The 16,086-nt window shown below is 42.0% G+C and overlaps 2 protein-coding genes across 2 annotated transcripts; both read left to right on the top strand.

The window, feature by feature from the left end:
* Positions 1–8,463: 8,463 nt before the first annotated feature.
* On the top strand, positions 8,464–9,423 carry LOC124177569. The gene has a single exon (XM_046560077.1). The coding sequence runs from the start codon at positions 8,464–8,466 to the stop codon at positions 9,421–9,423; it is 960 nt and encodes a 319-aa protein (XP_046416033.1).
* A 1,893-nt stretch (positions 9,424–11,316) lies between these two features.
* LOC124177568 lies at positions 11,317–12,057 on the top strand. Its single transcript, XM_046560076.1, has one exon. It carries the CDS (start codon positions 11,317–11,319, stop codon positions 12,055–12,057), a length of 741 nt encoding a protein of 246 aa, XP_046416032.1.
* The last annotated feature ends 4,029 nt before the right edge of the window (positions 12,058–16,086 follow it).

Below are 16,086 nucleotides of genomic sequence, written 5' to 3'. Positions count from 1 at the left end.
GATCGATTGTTGCGCATTCTTAGGGGGATGACGTCACGGAGGATTAGCGTGACGAGATCGGCGTTGCGGCCGATCGGCCATCGGAGAGCACTCGAGTTCTGGCGACTAATCAGAGTAGTAGTGTTGCGATATAGATTCGGGTTGCGAGTCTGTTAAGCAGAAGTTAGTAATTGCGAGGGAGAATGGCCGCCAAGGATCACGAGGGAGTTGGAGAATTCGTGTCCTGGATGTGGAGCGGTAAGCGCTGCTAACCTTCTAGCGAGAGAATTTCGAGAGATAATTAATAAAGGCTTGCCGAGGAACGGATAGCCAATGAGGATTGGCGTTAACGACAGTACTCGAGATTCTTTAGCCGATACATCTGCTTGGTGACCGTAGCCTGAGTTGCGCATAATGAAGTAGCATTAATTTCGAGTGATCGAGGAGGTCGAGTCGAGTCACGCTTTGAGCCGAGACATTATTGTCTCGAATTTGAGTGTAACCGAATTCCGTTACACGGGGTCACGTCAACTTAGTTCGATACAGCCTCATTTCTCGTGTAGGTCGCGAGCAGTCTAACGGGGAGCGTTCGAATTTGCGACCGCGTCCCGCCGTCGCGGAGAAAGTTGAGCTCGGGTGCGTGTTAACAAGAATATTCTTTTGTAGAGGATAGTCGCGGGTGACGCGACGAGCCTCGTTTCCGTTTGGCCTATGGTATAATCATTTAGTAATAAGTTGGCGATCAGCGTCCATAGGCATAAGCAATTTCATTTCTTTTTCTTTTGTTTGATTTATTGCCGATCGCGGACAGCGTCGGCCGAGAATTCGGTTCCGTTTCCGTCGACGGGTTCAATATTAAGTTGGCGATTAGCGCCATTCTGTAGAGGACGATCGCCGGCGGCGTGTCGGGTCCTATTTTGTTATTAGTTTGGAAGTTAGCGGTTATCATTAAGACGGCGACTAGCGCACGTAGGCCGGAAAGGTCTTCTAGATCTATTGATTCTTTTTGTTGGTTGTTCGTTCCTTGTTTTTTTTTTTTTGTATATCTAAGCCTCTATATCTGGAATCGCGACGACGACGTTCGCAGTATTGTTATTTTATTTTATTTTTGTATTATCGCTAGCTGAAAATATATTGTTTAATTTCATTATTGCTCTGTAAAATAACGTGTTGGCGTACGTGTGTCGTATCTTTCTCCACCCGAAAGTTACCCCTCCCCTCGCCGCGGTAGTGAGCTGCCGAGTATATGGTCGCGGTATAGCGCATTACCGATTTCGAGGCGTGTTGATCACGCCAGGCGCCCAACAAATTTCGCGATATTGTTTCAGGTCCAGGATACCTCGCGGACGCCGTTTTATTGTGCACGCGGTAAGTTCTCGGTCATTTGCTCCGAGTGACCGAGGAGCGGGAAAAATCCACGTCACAATGTATAGGTGTTCATCTTTATAAAAATAAAAATTTTTTTTGATTAACATTATTTCTTATTGATAATCTTTCTTATTTATATTATTTTTTATTAATATTCTTTTTTATTTATATTCTTTTCTATTTATGTTTCTTTTTCCCGGTTTCGTTTTTGTATTTGCAATAGAGAGAGAGAGAGAGAAAGAGAGATTTGATTTTGATTTGATTTGTTTAATATGCCCAAGAAAAGCTAAAGGGCAAAGTATCGATATAGCTCGGTGTACAGTAATAATGTATCAGATAAGAAATAACGAAAAGAAACGTAGAGTATAAAATAAACGTACTTAGATACAAATAAAAATGCAAATAATGAAATTATAATGAAAATAGATGAAAATAATAAATAATAATGGTAATAAAATAAATGAAAATAATACGAAATGAAGCATAACAATGGTTCATAACTATATAGAATGTAGTAACAGTAATAATAATAAGGTAATTTTAGTAAATTTCCGATACAGCTCCGTGAACAGTAATAATGTATCAGAATGCAGATAAAGAAGAGAATATAAGTATAGAATAAACATATTTGAATACAAATAAAAATAAAATGAAGATAGATGAATAAAAATGAAAATAGATCAATAACAACGAAGCGAAAAAATAATAAAAAGTCAAATTGTTTGTAACAAAATCCTCTATAAAGAAGGTTGGAGGCATTTTTATTGTCAGAGTTCAAATTAATTATCAATCTTGCCTCAAAGTTTTCTACTTCCCAATTTTTCATCGTTTTTTGTTTATAATTTTTGTATTATTAACATTAGCGCAAAAAGTTATAGCAAAAAGTTATGGATAATTGTATCAACTACAAAAAAGATTTGGACAAAATTTTCGTCAGCCTCACGGTTACAGAGGTAAATAACAAAAACTAATCACACCCTTAATTTCAAGATAACGGCCGTTCGCTAACCCTTTCGGACCCGGAAACTGAGTTTCACACTCATGGCCGACCCTCCAGAGAATTAAAAAAAAAATAGCGTTCTACCCAAAATTCTCACGAGCCTATTTTTTGAGCACGCTTTGCCTGGACTAGATGATGTAACATAAGAATAGTTCATTTAATTTTCATTCACTGTAAAGACAAAATAATTACTGTAGGGTACGTTTTGTATTGAACAATTTTAATTTATGGAATCTTCATCATCTCAGCACGTTATCTGTATCCGATAATGAGGATCTGACTTGTTCGTAAACGAATTAATTCCGTACTTTGTTTTTATTATGCTACATATTGTTTATGTATTTGAAAAGTAAAACGGCTTGCCAGTGGGAAATTATACAAAATCTGCTCCGTACACGTTGCCTGATACGGAGTGGTATAACTATATGTTGTTCTCCTGTACGATACGTCGTTCGGAGTGAAACGTACTTGCATTGTTCATACCGAAATGGTGAAGATATTCACAAATTTTACTTTATCCAACTAGTCCTGTGTCCAAATATCGTCAGTCGTCATAAAGATAATTACAATAATAATTTCGCTGCTTACGTCCGGGAATAAACAACATAACGGGACTACAAGTTGATTCCGAATTCTGGACGAATATATTATAGGGTTTCCTTGTCAAAATCAAAGTCGGAAGTTCCTGATTAATTATTCGAAAAAACGACTTTCTTCATAAAAAAAAATTAAAATTCAATTGAATGTTATTAGTTTAGTTTTAATTTTCATAAATTTTTCTGCATCATCATCAGAATTGAGAACAAAATTCGCTGGTCAACTTTTTCACCAATTGTAGTACAAATTATTTCTCCATGAATAATTTCTCGAATATTTCTTGGAAATCCCTCACGGACAAAAGCCTCGACTTGGGTGTGAATTGGTACCCACAATTTTTTTCTAATGGGAATTCAGCATTATCTAAGTCGGGGGTTCGAATTTACATCCAGTTGAGGCTTTTTTCCGCGAGGCATAACTTTTTCGTACAAATTATTTACAAATTAACCGGGGAATTTCGATATCAATTCTGACGATGATCCAAGAAATTAAAAGGTTGATCGAAAAAGAAATCCGAAAAAATTAAATTTCCATTCCTTCGATCGAAAAAGGGAGTTTTACCGAAAAATTTCTTAGGAACTTTCGACTCCAATTTTGACAAGGATTCGCCCTTTCAAGTATTTGCTGTGAATTATGAATCACCCTGCATAGCAAGTGCAGAATTGGCAGAATTCTTGTAAATGATATCTCTAATTGCATAACAGTAATTTGCAGTATGAAACACTTACCATTGCAACGAACGATTCGTTCGTCGGCGCGTCAGATTTAAGCTTTTTTTCGATCCAGCTGTGCGACGTGACTTATCCATTGTTGCACTCACAAGATTATTGTTGTTTGTATCAAATATATGTATAAACACTGGCCGCGTGAAAATTTACATGTGATTAGAACTTGTGACACGGCAAATTACCAAAACACTCGCGTCTGCTTCGTTCGCCGCGAAAAGTGGTTGTAGACGCTACGCGAGGAAACTCAGAAGTGACGGCCGCGCGGATAGTGGGAACAGTGGCGTGTGTGACGCGCGAACGTCGACGCCAAAAGACTGCGAAGAGAGTCAGTCGTACACGAACCACCGACAACGATGAACCGTAAATAATTTGTTACCAATCATAATATTTGGCGCGTGGAACTTTTTTGCACGCAGAAAATGCATTCTTTCGCATTATTGGTGTTATTGAAAAATATCAATAGTGTATAAAATATTCTGAGGAAGTAGGTCTGGGCCCGCGAGACACGGGCGGTGGGAGATGGGCCTATGGTTATGCACGGCAGCTCCGGCCCAATACCACTAGCAAAAAGCCAAATTCCGTAATAGTCAAAACTATGTTAACCCTTTTTGACATCTTCCCATTTTTTTGTAAAAAAAAAACTGCCCAAAAAAATGCTAAAATCGATACTTTTTGTTCAAACCGGCGCCATTTTTGCAAAAAAAAAAAAAGAAGCTTCCATAGCACGAAAGCCAATTATATACCGATCAATAATCTTCTTGTGTTTTTTGTTTCAGATCAAAATTGTGACCCCCAACGTGGACACCACATCCAAGTGCATTTTCTGCAACAATTGTTTTATCATTTTTATAGACATTAATTAATAAATAAATCGATCTTTAAAAAATTGTTTTGTATACTTCAACACCCAATAATATACAAAAAAAAACCAGACCGATTAGATTATTTTTTCTTTGAAAAAAAACGTCGCGAAAAACAACGATTTTTCGGGCTGTCACACTGGAAAGCTCCCTTAATCACCCGCAGAACTCCAGTGAGCCGAAATCCTAAGCGGGATAACACTAGAGATGCATCAAAATCATTTATCGTTTACTTTAAATCCTCTTAGATCAGTATTCATATACTAAGGAAAAAGCTTTCTCAGGGCGTATAAGCGGTTAGAGATGTTTTTGCGTGTCATGAACTTGGTAATATTTCGTCAACTAGTTTCTTCACCCAAACACGTATAATTTGTTGCGCAAAGCTAAGAGGATCGCGTCTGATATAGGTTGGAAATATGTATGGTCTAGAGAGGGTCAGATCTACGCACGCAAGCAAGATGGATCTCAGTTAGTTCGTATTACCTCTGAGGCTGATCTAGACAAGTTGGATTGACTAGATTACATGCAGAATTCTCGAAGAGCAGTGAGATTGCACTGTATTTCTACGTCCTTGAAAATCTGTCGACTTAATGCAAACTCGTTATTGGGCCACATTGATTATATCAAATTATATTTTAGTGAACATTTTTATCATGTTATTTCCATATCTGAAACATGGCTTTAGCCTGAAATTTCTGATGATCTTGTTAAGATACCGAATTATCTTATTATTCGTAGTGATAGATAGGCACGTCAGCAAAGTGCGTAGTGTGCAAACGGGAGAGTCATCCCACATACCAGTGTCGCGAATTTCAAAAAATGACGGTTCATCAACGGTGGAATTTCGTCAAGAGTTCATCGCTGTGCAAAAATTGCCTGCGTTCGCACCACGGCAAATGCACTTCGAAGCATTGCAAAAGCTGCTCCAGGTTTCACCACACTCTTTTGCACGACGAATCTCCTGCTGCATCCACCCATGCGACTCAAGAAACGATACCATCGGATACACCTAAGTCGACAACAAAGGTAAATTTAACATGTAGCAAAATGATTACACACAGCTTCACGTCAAGGGCGTTACAGTCGCAGTTAATGCTGAGCGCTCAAATACGTGTCAAAGACTCACGCGGTCAATACCTAAAACGTCGCGCTTTATTAGACACTTGTGCGACAGCGCATTTTATCACGGAGTATCTTGTGAGAGAATTGAAACTACCGATACGCGCGTGCACGATCGCGGTAGGAATGATCGACGACGCAAATACAATTTCTAAAGGCGCGGTCGAATGTACATTTTATTCGATACACGATAATTTCAACAAAACTCTCACGTTTCTGGTCATACCGAAAATAGCTGATAACGTACCGAACGAAATCTTTCCTCGCGAATCAATCGACTTACCACGGAATGTAAAATTGGCCGATCCACAATTCCATTTGCCTGGAAGGATCGACATCCTCATCGGGTCAGGGACAACGTTGTCATTATTATCGATCGGACAATGTGATTTGTCCCGCGACGGCTGCGATCTCGTCTTACAGAAAACTCAGGTCGGCTGGGCCGTTGCCGGTGGAAAGTCAAACACCACGGTCGGGAAACGAACATCGTGCCAACTGACCGAATTAAAGGAAACAATAGAAAAATTCTGGTTGCTCGATGATGCAAACGCTAGTCAAAGAAAATTATCAGAAAATACAAGCTGCGAGACTCATTTCATTCGAAACGTCACTCGCGAACCGTCGGGACGGTACGTCGTTCGTCTGCCGTTCCGCAGCGCCGATCGAGACCTCGGTGATTCGCGATCTATGGCTTTGCGACGATTTGCTGGCTTGCAAAAAAGGCTTAACGCGGACCCGGTCCTTAAAGCGGAATATCATCGCGTTATGAATGAGTACATAGAACTAGGCCATATGTCACTCGTTGTCGACGAATCATTACCCGGTTATTATCTCCCACACCACGCGGTCATAAAGGCGACAAGCGCTACGACGAAGACCCGAGTTGTCTTCGATGCGTCCGCCAAAACAAGCATGGGAGTGTCGCTTAACGATACGCTGATGGTCGGCCCGACTATTCAATTGAAACTAATCGAGCATCTTTTACGATTTCGCAGTTATAAATTTGTGATTACCGCGGACATCGCGAAAATGTACCGACAAATTTGGATCGCCCCCACCGATCGTCGGTACCAACGAGTTTTTTGGCTCCAACAGGAAAGAATTCGCGTATTCGAACTAAACACCGTAACGTTCGGCGTGTCGTCGGCTCCGTTTCTTGCGATACGAACCGTACAAAAACTTGCAAGCGATGAGAGCGCGGATTATCCTAAGGGGGCCGAGGTTTTAACGCGCGACTGAAACGTCGACGATTTGTTATCAGGGGCAAACACCTTTGAGGAAATCGTACAAAGTCGGGACGAAGTGATCGAAATATTGAAGCGTGGCGGATTCGACATTCGACAGTGGGCGTCAAATCACCCGCAGGCCCTAAGTAATTTGAGCAAAAAAAACCGCAGATATCGAATTTCTGACAGACGAAAGTCCTATGCACAAAACACTCGGTATATCATGGAACGCGCAGAATGACGACTTCCTTTATACGGTGAAACGTATCGAGCCCTCCGAGAGGGTCACAAAACGATACATCTTATCAGAAATCGCGAAAATTTTCGACCCCCTCGGTTTACTCGGTCCGGTGATTCTCACCTCGAAAGTGATTATGCAACGATGCTGTAAAGCAAAAACTACATGGGACGAGTCCGTACCCAGCGCGTTAGATTCCGCGTGGCGATCGTTCGCGGAACAACTGTCATTAATCAACAATTTTAAAATTGACCGATACGTTTCGACAAATAACCCAATCGATATCCAGATTCACGGATTTTGCGACGCGAGTCAGACGGGTTACGGAGCTTGTATATACGTGCGCTCTTGCGAGCAGGACGGCGAAATTCGCGTAAGACTTTTCTGTTCAAAGGGGCGGGTGGCTCCGCTAAAAGATCAAACCATCCCTCGACTCGAACTCTGCGGCACTTTGACACTTGCTCGCTTATATCGCGAAGTCCTCGAGGCAACGAGTTTTCGCGTGTACAAGACAATTTTCTGGTCAGACCCGACAATAGTTTTACAATGGCTAAACAAACATCCGAGCGTCCTAAAGGTGTTTGAAGCACATCGCGTCGCAGAGATACAGGAAGTCAGTAAAGACGCGGAGTGGCGGCACATCCGGACTGATCAGAATCCGGCAGACGCGTTGTCGCGAGGTCAATTTCCACGGGAATTTTCAAATAACGACTCGTGGTTTCGGGGGCCTGCTTGGCTAGCTCAGCCCGAATCCGTTTGGCCGCAAGTCGCGGTAACGCCTCAGAAGGATTTACCGGGAATTAAAAAATCATTGTGCATGTTCTCGCAATCGCAATCGGAAGAAATTTTCAAAAATTTCTCGTCATACACACGATTGATTCGTGTCGTCGCGTACTGCTTACGTTTCTCACCCAACAATAATGTCAAGGGCGCTTTGACAATCAAGGAAATTGTGGAGGCCGAGTATCGCGTTATTCGATTAATCCAACAAGCGCACTTTCAAGATAAAATCGATCGTCTTTTGGCCGAAGAAAGGGTGAAATGCGCAAAACTTGGATCTCTGAATCCGCGAGTCGACGAGAGAGGCTTGATTCGCGTCGGTGGTCGGATAAATAAGGCCGATATCTCGCTCGATCAAAGAAATCCGATCCTTCTTCCGTCGCGACATCACGTAACCGACCTTTTGATTCGTCACATGCACGAAAAATTCTTTCACACTGGGATCCAATCGACATTATATAGTATCCGGCAAAGATTCTGGATACTAGACGGCAGAAATCAAATACGTAAAATCGTACGACGTTGCGTGCGATGCATCCGGTTTCGGGCTAAACCAGAGACGTACAAGATGGCCGATTTGCCAAAATCTAGAGTAGACAATGCACCGCGGTTCTACCACACGGGAGTAGATTATTTCGGTCCGATACTCGCAAAAGATAAGAAACATCGGAATCGGAGTAGCATTAAAGTCTACGGCTGCGTATTTATTTGCGTGTCGACTAAAGCTATTCATATCGAGATCGCAAGCGATCTGTCAACAGATGCGTTCATAGCGGCTTTACGACGATTCGTCGGTCGTCGGGGCATTCCGTGCCATATCTATTCGGACAATGGGACGAATTTCGTCGGCGCGAACAGTCAACTTCGTGAATTTTACGCTGTCAGAGAGTCCGAAGACTTCCGTTCTCAACTGTACGAATTTACGTCGACCAGAAAAATTGAGTGGCATTTCAATCCGCCCCTCTCACCTCATTTCGGGGGTGTCTGGGAGGCGGCTGTAAAATCGTGTAAACACCATCTTAAACGCGTCATGTGCGATCTTTTGTTTACGTACGAAGAATTGACTACTCTAGCAATCGAGATTGAGGGCATTCTCAATTCGCGCCCATTGTGCCCTATTTCCACAGATCCAAACGATCCAATTGCTTTAACCCCCGCGCACTTTCTTGTTGGAAGACCGCTCACAATGCTGCCGGAAAATGATCTTTCACTTGTTCCAGACAACCGAATATCCTCGTGGCAACTGATCACTAAGGAACGACAAGAATTCTGGCGCCGGTGGCAACTCGAATATTTGAGCGAGTTACAAAAGAGACAGAAATGGATAAATCCGACCAAAAATATCGCGCTGGACACGGTAGTCCTATTAATTGACAAGAACCAACCATGTATGCAGTGGCGACTGGGTCGACTGGTGGAGCTACATCCTGGAGACGATGGCGTAGTCAGGGTGGTCACCGTAAAAACGACTCGAGGACTCTACAAACGCAACCCGAGATCGATTTGTACTCTGCCCATAAGCGCTTGAGATTATCGGGAGAATTCAACGAAAACGATAATTTTCGAACTCTTCTCAGTTGAAATTTACAATTGATTCTTTCTAATTTTCAAATTCGAGTTTCCGATTCATACTTATGCAAGATTCAGTCAATATACTGTGTAGATGTAAGCCAAGGATATTTCTTCAAGGTCATATTCCAATTAATTATTTACTCTTTATGCATGAAATATCAACTTTAGACTTAAGGTAATCGCTGTAAAAGGATCAGTTATAATAAGGTTAATGACATGTACTACTGTTCGCATAATTTTGTTCGTTAGCACTCCCAACGGGGGGAGGGTGTTCAGTGCCTGAGCGTCGTTTTGTGCCCGTGTCATGGCGATCTCCGTGCGAGCCGCGCTCGAACGATTCGTCTCCGCAGGGATGCCAAATCTCGCGTAGATGAGGAGGCGAGCGCGCATCACGCATTTTTTAAAACAGTCGAGTTAAGTCGTCCGTCTAGTGACGATCGTGAGTGACGCCGTGCGTTCTCTCGTACCACGACCAAAAGACGAGAGGCCCAAATATACTCTCGTATACGTTCGCTCTACGGAGTAAGGTAGATGAGTACGGCCCGAGTGTCTCTCATTCTACACGGGACCGAGTGCCCATACACGCATACCAAGGGTCTTGCACCCTTCCATCATACAACGAGTTCGAGCGCTCCTGGTGTACTACCAACACCAATCATACTCTCATACATGTTCGCTCCTCGGAGTAAGGCAAATGCAAATCATACGAAATTCGATCGAATCGAATAAAACAAAAATCGCAATACGAAACGCACTCGAGATCGCGGTGGCATGAGCCAAACGGGCTGTAACCGGCATATACCCATTCATATACACAATCGACACATGCTTTTATACGTTTACAAATACACGTTCATACTTCGTGGGTTTTTATGCCACAAGGCTTTTCCCACAAGAGCCAATAAACATTCATAATTCGATGGCTCAAAAGCGAGAGTTTTTTTATTCAAGAAACCTTAACCTCTATCCTTCATACTAATAAAAAAGGTTCAGTTCAAAACTACGAGGCAACTTCGCCTATGAAGAAGCTTCGACTATACAGTCTTCCTCAGTCGCCGGTTTTCCGCGTATAGCTGGTTCAGGTTTCTTGCAGGTAGTCTTGTTCTTGCCCAACATTGTCATGGACATAATAAACAACTCTCTCTCTCCCTCTCTGTCTCTCTCTCTCTCCCTCTCCCTCTCCCTCTCCCTCTCCCTCTCCCTCTCCCTCTTCCAGGTTTTTTTCCTCCCCCGTCGCTCACGCAAAATTTGAGCTAAAAATCGTCGTTGCTCTCTCTTTTGAGCTACGGGATGAGGCAATAAACTGAAGACTGGTATCCTATAACCTAAAATTATTGACTGGAACGACTTGGCAGTTAACGGACGGACGATTTACTGTTTACAACTCCTACGCTACCTTCCCTCTTCCCATTGGACGACCGCTAGGGAATTTCTCTCAAATAATACTCTGAAGCTGGAATTAATCTTAAGTACCTGTTTACGTCAATGCTTGGTTCCCGTGTGCTTCAGCGTGTGCGTGTCTACTGTGAGTTCGATTTATGCGGTGTGTTAGTATCTACACGACCTTTTACCGTGTCTCTGTGACATTTCTCTCAGCTGGTATTGTTGTTGCTTCTCATTACACCAAATCGGTTGCATGTCTGACACTTGCTTTAAGTGCAAACGGCTTGTAGCCAGTGAAAAACTCAGGTGTGTAGACTGCTCAAAAAGTTTTCATCCAGGGTGTTATAGATACTATACGAGTAGTAGAAACTCTAGTCCCTGTTGTTATAAAAATCTTGGTAGCAAGCCATCGAGTAGTACTCAAAATATCAGAGAGCAGCTGAATTGTATTGTTGATACACCAGTCATGTCTCAATCGGGCAGAACTCTTGACTCGATAGCAGCCCTTCTAAACGAAAATGTAGATACACTTAATGCTTTTATCAACTGTCAAAATACATTTAACTCTAATATGACATCTAAGCTTAATGCTATCGAGAATATTGTTAAAACTGTGAGTGATCAAGGTGACAGACTAGCACAATTAGAGGCCAGCAACGTGTTACTTAATAGGGAAATTGATTCTTTACGAGATTCATTAACCAATACACCTGTCAACTCCTCTGCCCAGATCACCATTGCTGGTATACCATTCACAGTTACTGATAATCCATTAGAAGTCGTTACCAAAGTTCTGACTGTGCTTGGTGTCCCTGAACTCGCTTCTGACATACTCGACATTCGTCTAATCACCCGCAGAGCTCCTTCGAGTCAAAATCCTGAGCGGGTTAACACTAGTGAGGCATCAAAATCATTTATTGTCTTCTTTAAATCCTCACAGATCAGTAGCCATATTATAAGGAAAAAGCGTTCGCACGGCGTATTAGCAGTTAGTGATGTTTTTGCATGTGATAAGCGTGGCAATATTTTTGTCAACGAGTTTCTTCACCCAAACACTTATAACTTGTTGCGCAAAACTGAAAAGATCGCGTCTGACAGAAATTGGAAATATGTATGGTCTAGGGAGGGTCAGATCTACGCACGTAAGCAAGATGGATCTCAGCTTATTCGCATCACATCTGAGGCTGATCTAGACAAATTAGGTTGACTAAATCGTGTACGGAGCTCTCGAAAAGCAGTGACATTGTATGATAGTGCTACGTCCTTGAAAATCTGTCAATTTAATGCAAACTCGTTATTGGGCCACATTGACTACATCAAATCATATCTTAGCGAACATTTTTATCCCGTTATTTCTATATCTGAAACATGGCTCAAGCCTGAAATTTCTAATGATCTTGTTAAGATTCCGAACTATTTTATTATTCGTCATGATAGAATAGGAAAGGGATGTGGAGGTGTTGCGTGTTATATTCATGAGTCATTGAAAGCCAATCTATTAGCAGCTTCACCCTGTTTGTATTCTAATCAACCTGAGTTTCTCCTGCTTGACATACACTATCCTAACCAGGACTCTATATTATTCACGTCCATGTACAGGCCGCCCAAAAGTAAACTATTCACTGACTATATAAACACTTTCTGCGAGTTTAGTCATTCCTTCAAAAATGTCGTAATTGCTGGTGATCTGAATTGTGATCTTTTGTCTAACTCTGTTGAATCTAGATATCTTAGTGAGATGGTTTCTTCTCTATCATTATACCTGGTTGAATCCCAAGCGACGCATCGTACATCCACGTCCGATACGCTTATTGATGTCATAATTATTGATAGCAGTGACAAAAACATTGCCTTCACAAAGTCTGAAACACCATTTATTGCAGGGCATGACCTTCTTGAACTCTCGTATGCTTTTATTACACCGCAGAATCCTGACCAAATGATAGTTCGCCGCAACTTCAAGAATTTTGACGTTAGTGCATTCAATACAACTGTGGAATTATCTCTTGTTAAGATAGTAGAGCTTGTACCCACAAATTCCTCAATCTCTGATGATATTAACGTGTTTCTTAAGGCCTTAGAAGGTATCTTACTTTTAGCTCTTGGCATTCATGCTCCTTTCAAGAATTTTATTGTACGCAAGCCTATTGCACCATGGCTCACACCAGAATTATTATTATTATTATTATTATTTATTTTTAAGTGCTTTTATAAGATACATACATCTTTGATACACTGGCAATAGGTCGATAGATAAATTACGTGACAACAATAAATATAAATATAAATGTAAATGTGAAAATTTAACGGTAAAGTTAGAGAGTAAAAGATATAAGCTAAGTACAAAAGGATATAGAAAACTCAGTTTCGCTGAAACTGGCACTGGAGGAATAGGCAGATGTTTTGGCAGTTGTATAACACTACCGAAGATTAGTTTACGTTGTTCTGTGGGATGAGGTTTACGCAGGCGATAAGATGGTTGAACAGATTTTTTGACCCAGTTGGAGAATGATCGTCTAAAATAAGCAGTAGATTTAAGATGTTGTTGTTGTCTTGTGAGATGTGGAGTTATTGTAAGCGCGGGATCGTGAATAGTGGGCACTCCAAGAGAAAGTGTATCACTGATTCATGGTCCAAATTATGGCAGAAGCGACAGTGCCCCGCAGGTCTCAATTTGATAATGCTTTGGTTTACAGTTATGTGGCAGGAGTGAATGTTGGCAGTTCTCAATTGAGCTTGGGCGATCAGCGTGTGGAACTCATTTCTCAGCAGGTACTTGGGTAACCCATCCTGGATTGACCTTGGGATAGGAGCCAGGCAAGAGCTGGAGTTAGCGTATCTTTGAAGGTCTTGAAGTTTGAGATGATGTTGGAATTTGTCGAGGATTCTCGCTTTGTTACGCCACCAGTGGTGAGCCGACAGATGCAAGAGCATGTGATCTTCATTTATCTTGCTAAGCAAGATGCGCAGTTGGATGGCCCAATTAAATCTTGGGAGTTTGTAAGTTTCGGAGAGCTTAAGCAGTCGAATCAGGGCAATTTTTGGTAGTCGAGTGTCCTCCATTTCCAAGATCTTAATTGTCCAGTTATACGCCAGTTTCAGCAGTTCCCAGGAAATATGGGTCCGGTTTAGTTCTAAACGCAGCAAGTAATGAGGAGTGCAGTTTGGGAGATGCTGTATTCTCTTGAAATAGGTACAATGGGCTGACTCGAGTTTTTCAATCAGTTCCTCTTGGAGACCCCAGATGTGTGCTAGATATAATAGTGTTGCTTTTACTGTGCTGTTGTATAGCTTGACTTTACTGGACCAAGTTTCAGCTTTGAGCCTAGAGAGGATATAGTAGACTGTCCCCGTTGCCTGATTGCTTTTTCTTATTGCTTCAGCGGCAGCTAAGCCTCTCTGAAGGTTGCTACTCAGAGGAATTCCAAGATAAGTGTAAGTTCTCACTATTTCAATGTGCTCATCATTGAAGGTGAAGTTGCGGTCTGACTTCCTTAATCTACCCGAGGTTCGGCAGGCCATTATTTTGGTCTTGCTTGTGTTGACTGTTAGACCGTTGATTTCACAGTAATCTTCTAATGTCTTGAGAGCCAGTCTGAGTTGATTAGCTGAATGTGTGACAATTACTATGTCATCTGCGAAAAGTAGCATGACAATTTGAGTAACTGAGTCTAGGCATAGGCCTTCGACTCCTTGTGCCTTGAAGAAATCGTTGATGTCGGCAAGGTAAAGTATGAATAACAAAGGACTAAGCACGTCTCCTTGGAGAACACCTTCAGACACCTCGATTGAATTGGATAGAGTAGCGCCAGATCTGATGTACATTGATGCCTTATCGTAGAAATCCTTTAGTGTTCTGATGAATTTACTACTGACTCCCAGCTTATCAAGTTTTGTCCATAGTTTGCCGTGTGGGACTTTGTCAAAGGCTTTTCTGAAGTCGATAAAAAGCGCGTAAGCAGTAGTCTCAGGGAAACGCAACTGCATATGAAGTACCGCTTGAAGGACGAATACATTATCTGTCGTACCTTTGCCTACGCAGAATCCCGCTTGTTCTTCTGGGATTAAATTCTGCGATGTCGCCCACTGCCTGAGTCTGTCGTGTAGTATTTTCGTAAAGATTTTGGTTAAAGAATTGATTAGCACTATACCTCTATAGTTACCTGGATCAAGATTGTCTCCTTTTTTGAATAGCATGAACATGACTACCTTAGCCCAATCGTCCGGGATGGATTCCGTCTCGTAAATTTTGTTGAAGAAGGCTAGAGTGAAGAGATACCAATTTTTAGGCATTTCTTTGAGAAAGTCGCTGCTGATCGAGTCCATGCCCGGAGCTTTACCTCTTTTACTTTTGTTGATAGTGTTGGTCAGCTCTTCCAGGGTGAAAGTTTGGTCCAAAGCATCTTCATGAAGCTGAGATAAGTTGATGCAGTTGGTGTTTTTAGGAGGAAAGGAGCTGGTGAAGTAGTTGTGCCAAATATCTAAAGGGATGTTGTTAGCCGGAGAGGAGTGCCTTTTAAATAGTTTGACTAATTTCCAGAAGTCTGCTGCACATTTGACATGATTAAACTGGTTTGTTATGTCTTCTTGGTACTGCTTAGCTTTTGTTTTGAGAAGAGAAAAGTACTCCTTCTTCTTCCCCAGGTATAATGACCACAGTGACGAGTTTTGGTCCATGGATTTGCAGAGCTGCAGATAGCGCACGATCTCCTGTTTTTTGATTTTGCATTCGGTGTCGTACCAAGGTTTGTGAGAAGAGAGTGGTGCGGTACCCGGTTTGTTGATAAACATTTTTGCTGAGCGGGCCGCATTTACTATTGATTCCCCGAGAATATCGGAGAGGGTGTTAACTGTGGTTGTAGCGAAATCTTGAGCTATTGAAGAGGACCAGCGTAGCGTTTCACGGAAAGTATCTGCGTATAGAGGGTTCCAGCTTAGCTTAGGAGTCGGAGTAGAGCATGTGGGTGATATGACGCTGTTTTCCTGTCTGATAGAGTTTAGAATGACTGTGACAGGTAAGTGATCTGAGTTAGTGATGATATACTCTATTTTCATGCCCTTGACATGGTTGATGCCAAGGATGTTGATCCAGATGAGGTCGACCGTACTTTTTCCTATAGCGTTTCTAAATGTATAGCCACCTGGGTGATCACTAGATGTACGGCCGTTTAAGAGGATGAAACCATTGGAGGACATGAAATCTAGGACTGTTGTGCCTTGCTTGTTGGTTGTATTG

This window comes from Neodiprion fabricii, chromosome 3 (genome assembly GCF_021155785.1).
Source record: "Neodiprion fabricii isolate iyNeoFabr1 chromosome 3, iyNeoFabr1.1, whole genome shotgun sequence".
NCBI lineage: Eukaryota > Metazoa > Arthropoda > Insecta > Hymenoptera > Diprionidae > Neodiprion > Neodiprion fabricii.
This window is presented reverse-complemented; position numbering and strand designations above follow the sequence as displayed.

Coding starts and splice junctions, on each gene's coding strand:
- LOC124177569 (XM_046560077.1), top strand. CDS start 8,464: ATGGCCGATTTGCCAAAATCTAGAGTAGACAATGCACCGCGGTTCTAC.
- LOC124177568 (XM_046560076.1), top strand. CDS start 11,317: ATGTCTCAATCGGGCAGAACTCTTGACTCGATAGCAGCCCTTCTAAAC.